This window comes from Carassius gibelio, chromosome B9 (assembly GCF_023724105.1).
Source record: "Carassius gibelio isolate Cgi1373 ecotype wild population from Czech Republic chromosome B9, carGib1.2-hapl.c, whole genome shotgun sequence".
NCBI lineage: Eukaryota > Metazoa > Chordata > Actinopteri > Cypriniformes > Cyprinidae > Carassius > Carassius gibelio.
Window position 1 is genome coordinate 7540621 of NC_068404.1, and position 9692 is coordinate 7550312.

Genomic DNA, 9692 nt, shown 5'->3' on the forward strand with positions numbered 1-9692 from the left:
AACTCATAGAATTGAGAAAATTATATCATATATCATCCATCCTGATCAGATCGGCTTTATAAAAGGTAGACACACATCTAACAATACCCGCAGATTATATAATTTAATGCAGTACTAATCAGTACAACCGAAAGATACTCTCATTGCCACATTAGTTGCTGAAAAAACTTTTGATAGAGTCAACTGGAAATTTTTTATTCACCACACTACAAAAATTTGCCTTTGGAGAGTCATTTATTAATTTTTATACAAATCACCATCTGCCACAGTCACAACCAATGGACTAACATCACAAAGCTTCACACTGCACAGGGGGACAAGGCAGGGATGTCCACTCTCTCCATCTCTATTCACTATTTTTATTGAACCTTTAGCAGCAGCTATCCGCCAAAACCCAGCAATCAAAGGTATTGAAACACCACAACAAACACATAAAATCTCACTTTATGCAGATGATATTCTACTATTTATACAAGAACCCCTAGCATCTACTCAAGAAATAATTAAAATAATCCAGTCCTTTTCAAAAATTTCAGATTACGCAATAAACTGGAACAAATCTTCCATCCTCCATAAAACCAAATGGGATGTGGCACCCCACCAAGCACCTATACCTATATGTCATGATCACATCACTTACTTAGGCATTAAGATTTCCTCCAGACTGTCAGAATTGGTAACACTCAACTTCACACCACTGTTAAAAAAAATAGAAGACGACTTGCTTCGATGGCTCAACCTTCCAATCTCCATAATTGGCAGGATAGCAGCAATAAAGATGACAATTTTACCAAAAATTAATTATCTATTCTCAATGATTCCGACCCACCCCATACTCACCTGGTTTAAGTCACTAGACTCTATTATCACTCACTTCTATTGGAAAAACAAAACGCCAAGGATAAAACTCACCACACTACAAAAAAACAAGGATCAAGGAGGACTAGAAGCACCAAATTTTCATTATTACTCAATGGCTAACCAACTGCAATACATATACAAATGGATCCGCCCCACCCAATCCGATACTATATGGCTAGATATAGAACAATCACTATGCAAAGAATTAAATAGAGCTGACATACCATTCCTCACCAAATCAATCAAACAACTCACATGTTTTAAGGCTGTAACTATAGCTTCCACTCTGACAGACTGGTGGAAATTTCACCAAATCACAAATTCTTTACTAGCTCCATCTAACCTCACCCCACTGCTGAACATCCGTGACTTTATAAGCAATAAAAAAATACTGAATTTCCGCACATGGGCTGAAAGGGGTATCACCCACATTAACCATATTTTCAAATCTAACACGTTAACAACATTTCCGACATTGGCCCAGGAGTTTGGCATCGGGAGCAATGAATTTTTAAAATACCTACAACTCAAATCTTCTGTTCTGGCAAAAATAAACCACAAAGAGCCACAAATTTAGAACTTCCACAAGCAATAGCAGACTTAGTTAACATTTCTTCTCCAAAGAAACTTCTCTCTAAAATATACAAAATCATTTCAAATCAACTTCAGATCATATACTTACCAACAATAAAATGGGAAAACGATCTTTCAATAGCTCCTGAAGCCAACTTCTGGACCCAAATCTGTAAAAACATTTATCTCATGTCCAAAAATGCTAATCTTCAATTAATACAATACAAAAACACTTCATAGAACACATTACACGGGCAATAGATTAGCTAAAATGGGTTTCACATCAGAAGTTTGCACTCATTGCAATCACAATTCTATAGATACATACATTCATGCAACCTGGCACTGCACTCCAATCAAACAATTTTGGGAAGAGGTCACACAGTCAATATCCACTATAGTCGGCTGCCACATCCCGCTATCGCCCTCTCTTTGCTTGCTGGGGGACCTCACAATAATTACTAATAAAAAATAAACTCTAAAATGCTCCTCATAGCTCTAACCATCACCAAGAAAACTCATGAAACTGGAAAACTCGTAACAACGTACACATTAACCACTGGAAAAATCTCATTACAGACTTCATACATCTCCCCCCTATAATTACGAATCTGAAACCGACCTCTACCATCCAACACTTTCTGACCTTTTACAACTATGAATCCCTTCTCTCCTCTCAACTCCTACTCCTCCCACCTTTTAATCAACTCACGGATATTACTGCATTTTTGTTATTTTTGTCATCGTAATCTTTTTTCCATTACTGTTATTGTCATGATTACTATTATTATTTTTATTATTGTTGTAACTGCTGTTGTTATTGTGGTTGCTCTCATCATTGTTATCACCATTGCCATCATCATCATCATCATCATCATCATTAATATTATTATTGCTGTTTTGGAATTACGAACCTGGTTTCCACTGTTGTCAGTACTGCTATGGTTAAATCAATTGATTATTTCCAATTCCCCCCTAATCTTTTCATTTACACACACACACACACACACACTTTTATTTCAACTCTGGAATTACTGGATTGCTTGTTACTGCACTATTTTGATCTGTATGGCTGTCTGTTAAATAAAAAAAAAATAAAAAAATGGGTGTAACAACTTTGTATATGTGTTTAGGGATAGGCCTACTGATCAACACAAGCGAGCACATGTTATAGGATTTCTTTTGTAAGTAAATGATTAAATACATTATTAAAGTACATTTCTATATGAACAAGAGATGGCAAACAGAGAACAAACCATGAACAAACTAAATGAAATCAGTCTAAATGTTGGGAGAAGAAACATGCTTCCAAATCAATGGGACTATATTGTTTCTACCACTGCAGAAGAAGCCATTCAAGACATGTTTTTAATATTAGTAGAATATCCACCAACAAAAAGAGCTTCTCAGAGTGGCAGTGTCTCTCAGAAGTCAAGATGGACAGAGGATCACCAATTCACCCAATGCTGCGGCGAAAAATAGTGGAGCAATATCAGGAAGGAGTTTCTCAGAGAAAAATTGCAAAGAGTTTGAAGTTATCATCATCTACAGTGCATAATATCATCCAAAGATTCAGAGAATCTGGAACAATATCTGTGCGTAAGGGTCAAGGCCGGAAAACCATACTGGATGCCGTGATCTTCGGCCCTTAGACGGCACTGCATCACATTGTGCCATTGCTGGCTAAACTCTATAGGTCAAAAAAGAAGCCATATCTAAACATGATCCAGAAGCACAGGCGTTTTCTCTGGGCCAAGGCTCATTTAAAATTGATTGTGGTAATGTGGAAAACTGTTCTGTGGTCAGACGAATCAAACTTCAAAGATCTTTTTGGAAAACTGGGACATCATGTCATCCGGACTAAAGCGGACAAGGACAACCCAAGTTGATATCAGCGCTCAGTTCAGACGGCTGCATCTCTGATGGTATGGGGTTGCATGATTGCATGTGGCACGGGCAGCTTACACATCTGGAAAGGCACCATCAATGCTGAAAGGTATATCCAAGTTCTAGGACAACATATGCTTCCATCCAGACGTCATCTCTTTCAGGGAAGACCTTGCATTTTCCAACATGACAACGCCAGACCACATACTGCATCAATTACAACATCATGAATGTGTAGAAGAAGGATCCAGGTACTGAAATGGCCAGCCTGCAGTCCAGATCTTTCACCAATAGAAAACATTTGGCGCATCATAAAGAGAAAGATGCGACAAAGAAAACCTAAGACAGTTGAGCAACTAGAAGCCTGTATTAGACAAGAATGGGACAAAACTTAAACTTTAGCTACTTGTCTCCTCAGTCCCCAGACGTTTGCAGACTGTTATAAAAAGAAGAGGGGATGCCACACAGTGATAAACATGGCCTTGTCCCAACTTTGTTAAGATGTGTTGATGTCATGAAATTTAAAATCAACTTTTGATGTTCCATTAAAATGATACATTTTCTCAGTTTAAACATTTGATATGTCATCTATGTGTTCCTGTGGCTCAAGTGGTAGAGCATTGCGGGAGCAGTGCAAGATTGTGGGTTAGATTCCCAGAGAGCACATGTTAGGTAAAATATGTTAGTCTGAATGCACTGTAAGTCGCTTTGGAGAAAAGTTAATTTATTTTTTTTTTTAATTAAAATTGAATCTGTTTTGTATTGTGAATAAAATATTGAAATTTGAAAGTTCCACATCATTGCATTCGGTTTTTATTCACAATTTGTACAGTGTCCCAATTTTTGTGCAATCGGGCTTGTATTTTCTGCTTATTTTGAAAAATAAAATAATTTACTTTTGTTTGATAAATGTACTGTCGTTAAAATATGTTAATATAAAAAATATATTTGAAAATACAGAAACAAAATAATTTTAAGAAAAGTAAAGATTCTGAAAGTTCTGAAGGAGATCCAGTAATAATTGAATACATATTTACAGTAGTAACAACAAATCATATTTTACTATATATGACTAATATCAAGCTATTAAATATGATGGTTTCATTCTAAACATGGTTATTATCTGTAATTTGGACACCAAAAAAAAATGATATTTACAATCTGAATCTAACGATGTCTTGTCAACAAATGGAAAAGTCAGGCATCTATTAATTATCATGTTAATTAACTGTATGCCTTTAGCCCCAACAGCAGGGTGCTTTTTACCCAAAATACCATACTTTTACATATTATTTTGTTATTTAAAAACTGTTGCTTTAATTATCTTAAACAATACTGAAAATCATAAAGAATACGTAATAAACACTGTTTTCTCATCTGCTGACTGTGGGATGCGGAAGAGATGCAGGGCAGATGACAGAAAATGTATGCATTGCGCAAAAAAAGTTTCCTTACTTTACTCTTGGCTTAGATCCAGGGTTGCACATTATTTTTTCAGCCTGGTTCTCATATGAGAACCTGGAAATTTGGTTTGGTCCTCACACGGCACATAGTGTGACCCATCAAATATAACTATAAAAAATAAATTAATAATAGTGATAATATTTTTGCCATTTATTTATTTTATTTTTTTTATTTTGTATAAAATAATAAACTAAACAATAAAATGTGATAATACTATTTTATTTAAAAATATAATATATTAAATACAAATACAATTCTCTTATAGTTAACTTAAATAAATTATTATTATCATTATTACTATTATTTTATTTGAACTTTCATAATTTTCAAACTGAAAATCAGCAAAATTTTATTTTGCCGGCAAGTAAGTACATGTGCTTCTGGGTTAAGCTCTGCCATCTGTAGAGCATCAGTGAATGAAATGTCACAGTTTTGCATTGTGCTTTGAAAACATAGCGTGTAGCCTAGATTTATGCTTTCAGTTTGAATAGAAATCTTATATAGTACAGTTTGTCAATCTAAAATAGGAAGTCATGGCCTAATGGTTAGAGAGTCGGACTCCCAATCGAAGGGTTGTGAGTTCTAATCTCGGGTCGGCAGGAATTGTGGGTGGGGGGAGTGCATGTACAGTTCTCTCTCCACCTTCAATACCACGACTTAGGTGCCCTTGAGCAAGGCATCGAACCCCCAACTGCTCCCCGGGCGCCGCTGCATAAATGGCTGCCCACTGCTCCGGGTGTGTGTTCACAGTGTGTGTGTGTGTTCACTGCTCTGTGTGTGTGCACTTTGGATGGGTTAGATGCAGAGTACGAATTCTGAGTATGGGTCACCATACTTGGCTGAATGTCACTGTAATAATAAAATCTCCATAATCATCGGGAAGAAGGAGGCGGGAACCGGCGGACAATCAAATAACATTTTAATAATTCCAAAATAAACAAAACACAAATAAAAAGCCAAAACATAAACTAAACGCCCAGGCCTGGTCCTCTCTTGTCCTTCACTATAGTCGCTCCAGTTTTATATCATTCCATCTCCTACATGGGACTCGAGACCGGCGGTGGGTCGTAGGTGTAGCTCATCTCCAATCACTACACCTGGCCTCACTCCTCGTTCCCACGTCCCTCGGCCCCGCCCCACTCATCACAGTCACGTCACATAAAATTATAATTTTGCATTAACAGATGTTAACCGTGTCGGTACGCAAATGCATGCTCTGAACTTATTTACACAATGCATTTCTTATTTTGGTCGTGCATACAGACCTGTGGACCACTTATGTGCACCCCTACTTATATCGAAATCCTCCAACATTTTTCTTTACAAATCCTTGTTTTGTGCTTCTAATTCGTGACCGGTGTTTTGTTTTGTTCTCTCTCCACGCTTGTAACTAACCACGCAATGTTGATGTCATCCGCCTGCATGTCCCCCGCGTCCTACAGTCAGCAGATTTGAGAGAAAAAATGTTTGTTACATTTGAAAACTGGATATTTATCTTATAAAAACCAATGGATTCATTACAGGGGGCCTTTATTCACTCACCGGAGCCGTGTGAGGGACATTTTATTACACATGCGTGTACATGATTTCACTCTTTCAAGTGTTGACAACAACCACCCGCTCATCCCATTGAAAAGCTTGAAAGAGCAAGGACCATTTTTAATATGACTCTGATCGATTTGTCTGAAAGAAGAAAATCACATACACCTTCGAGGGTGAGTAGAACATTTTTGGGTGAACTAACCCTTTAATGCAAAAACGTATAATAAATTAAATAAATTAAATAATCTAAACCTTTACAGTACGTTTTATTTGAGAATGACAAAATATATATCTAAATCCACAAATTAATAAATGTTTGGCTAATGTTAATCATTTCATCTAAATATACCTAGATAATTTTTAAGCCTTTGATATATAGCTACATTGAACAACATTATAAAATCACTTCTGTTTTGCCCCCATTTTTAATAAGCTGAACTCAAAGATCTGGGACTTTTTCTACGTAAACAAAAGGCCTATTTCTCTCAAAAATTGTTCACAAATCTGTCTAAATCTGTGTTAGTGAGCACTTCTCCTTTGCCAAGATAATCCATCCACCTTACAGGTGTGGCATATCAAGATGCTGATTAGACAGCATGATTATTGCACAGGTGTGCCTTAGACTAGACAATATAAAATGCCACTCATCTCTTGAAAAATGGGGGCAAAAACAAAAGTGTTGCATTTATAATTTTGTTCAGTGTACAGTGTGTGTGTATATATATATATATGTGTGTGTGTGTGTCCGTGTGTGTGTGTGTGTGTGTGTGTGTGAATCCAGTGGCTAAACCATGGAATTGCAGATGTTTTTCTTTTTTTACTCCCACCAGATGGCACTGATCTGCTTTCAAAAATTTGATTTTAAAGACATTGTCTGTATTCTAACATGAAATACTGCCTTAATTGAAAAGTAATTTAAAAAAAATCAGTTGGAAAGATTTTGTCATAATTATTTCATAAATATTAATTAGCAACAATAAATTATATCAAAATAAAAATAAAAATATTATGGATCAAAAATATATTACATTGATTTTACTGAAGAACATTTTTTTCCAGGTGTTTGGTCACTTTTGACCACGAACAACACAAGTGTCTCCCAAATGAACAACAGAGGGTTAAGGTTAGTTCTTGACAAGTGCATGTCTTAACTTAAGTTACATTTAATATTTGTATTAGTATGATTATTCATGTAATGTTATTGTAAAGTGTTACCCTAATAATAAATTCCATCATATTTGTCCATATACTGAGTTGTATCTTTCAATGTACTGGCTGGTTTGAGTCTGTATCCTTCCTCTGGCTGGTGCCTGTGACTAAAGTGAAATAATAATGAAAAAAAAAAATGATTTCCTGAATTAAGGAAACACTGGATAGTTTACTACTTAGATGTTTTTTTTATGTGAAAACAAAAAAAATTATAAACTCACAAAGTTCTGTCCGGCTTCTCTTTGACTTGAATCTTTGCTGTTTTTCCATCTCCTGTAAACACACATTCACATATTACATGTGTTGGTTTTAGGCCACAATAAATACTACCGAGATATACTTTGCACAACTCTGCTCATTTGTTATCTCTTAAATCGAAGAAATTAAACAAGGGAAAGAAATATATGCATGCATACTGATGAAATTGTCAATAAAATTTACTACCATTTGAAAAGACTATGAGTCACCGTCACTTCTTCACATATGAAATCTAGAATCAATAAACAATCTTGTCAGTTCATCATGTGTTAAAGTCTGTTACCTGTGAATGCAAATGGTGATGCTGATGATCATACAGATCATAATTACTCCACAACATGAGATGATTATGATGATGTACAGCGGCATTTGTTTGAATGATTCTGGTCGGATGTGGTTTTCTGATAGATACAACAGTCAAATTCACAGACACTAGTCACTGGCTGAAAACACAATCCTATTTCCTCTGTATTAAATACACTTATTTAAAAAAAGAAATCCAGTAAATGAAATCATGTAATAACCTGTTACTGTTAATGTCCATCTTATCGCTGCTGGGTAACAGCTGTAGTTTCCTGCATCAGACGCTTGTATTTGATCTATTGTTAATTCTCTTGGATCTGCAGTGTCGATGTGAATCCTGTTTGAGCTCAAGTTTCTCATTGTTCTGTTACTGTTAGAGTCTTGACTAAAAATAACGGAGTTGTTAATTTTCCATATTAAATCGTCATCATATTGGGTTTTGTTGCAGTTAAGTGCAACTGTTTCCCCCACATACACCGTTTTGTAGATGTGCTGCCGTATCTTTTGCTCTCGATTAGATCTGGAGTAATCTGATGAACAGACAGAAAATCACAATCACTGCAGGTTTACAGTAACTGCATCAGGCAGTAAAATGCGTGTGACTACAAACATGCAAAAGTTCATGTGACAGATAGTCCTTGTTCTCCACTAACAGACACAAAGAGATCACACAATGTAAAATTAAACAAACAATGATAACCAACATTACAACATACCTGGACCAGTCAGTAAAGTAATCATCAAACACAAATTTAGATGTAGGATCCTGGTTTGAAAAATCTTCATAGCAGAATGTAGAAAATATCCTCTTACTCTTTCTTCAGCATTTCAAGTGTTTCTGATTGAAGTGAGAGAGTCAGCAGATATGAACAAGGGGAAGTGGTTACATGAGAGTGGGACACTACCGAGAACCACTGAGCTCCAGAGAACAACCTTATTATCAGAGTGTGAAACAGCGTAAGACATGATTTAAACAGCTGCTTTTTGACAACCTAAGAATATTCATGACTGTGTATTGTTTCTATTATATTTGAAATATACTACAGTTGATGCAGAATAAAATCAAGCTTGTATATGAAATTTTATATATGTTTATTTAAATAGAAGATATAGTTTTTCCACCATTTTAAATGCCTTCATTAGTTAAAAAAAAAGTTAGTTCAAGTCCTGTGTGATTACTTTCCAAGTAATTTCTTAAATATGAGATCATGAAAGCTGTGCATATTAATAAAACGAAATGTTTTAAATACTTATTTTTAGAGTTTAAGATATTACACCAGCAGGCAGACAATTGTGAGAAAAGCCTCATGACCCACACACTTCCTGTATTCTAGAACCTCTGTACTAGAGAAACATTTTGTGGACCAATGCTAACAAGCAACAGTCTATTTTTAGGCTTCTTTCACAAAAGCTCTTATTTTAAAAGATGTACTGCAAGCACCTTTGAATCACTTATAACTGAGCTACACCCTCATTATAAGAACTATGTTCACCCTTTTGACTGAACTTCTTCTGCTGATGCTCTGATACAAACACATCTACACCATATCACTGTGCAGCTCCCATAGTTATGTTTTCTGTTTAGAAGCATAGTA

General features: G+C 35.7%; 1 protein-coding gene across 3 annotated transcripts; it reads right to left on the minus strand.

Moving 5' to 3' along the window:
• Nucleotides 1–5069: 5069 nt before the first annotated feature.
• Nucleotides 5070–8965, minus strand: LOC127965597 (uncharacterized). 3 transcript variants are annotated; one of them, XR_008155335.1, is made up of 7 exons: nucleotides 8814–8965; nucleotides 8319–8627; nucleotides 8078–8195; nucleotides 7758–7809; nucleotides 7543–7643; nucleotides 6328–6468; nucleotides 5070–6221 (listed from the first exon to the last, which is right to left on the minus strand). XR_008155335.1 is itself a non-coding variant. In XM_052566456.1 (6 exons), the coding sequence occupies exons 1-5, from the start codon at nucleotides 8881–8883 to the stop codon at nucleotides 7560–7562; spliced, it is 633 nt and encodes a 210-aa protein (XP_052422416.1). In that variant the 5' UTR covers nucleotides 8884–8965; the 3' UTR covers nucleotides 5070–6468; nucleotides 7543–7559. The 3 variants fall into 3 exon arrangements, 2 of the variants coding, with proteins under 2 accessions (XP_052422416.1, XP_052422415.1); XM_052566456.1 differs by having other exon boundaries at nucleotides 5070–6468; XM_052566455.1 differs by lacking the exons at nucleotides 5070–6221; nucleotides 6328–6468 and having other exon boundaries at nucleotides 6475–7643.
• Nucleotides 8966–9692: the final 727 nt, after the last annotated feature.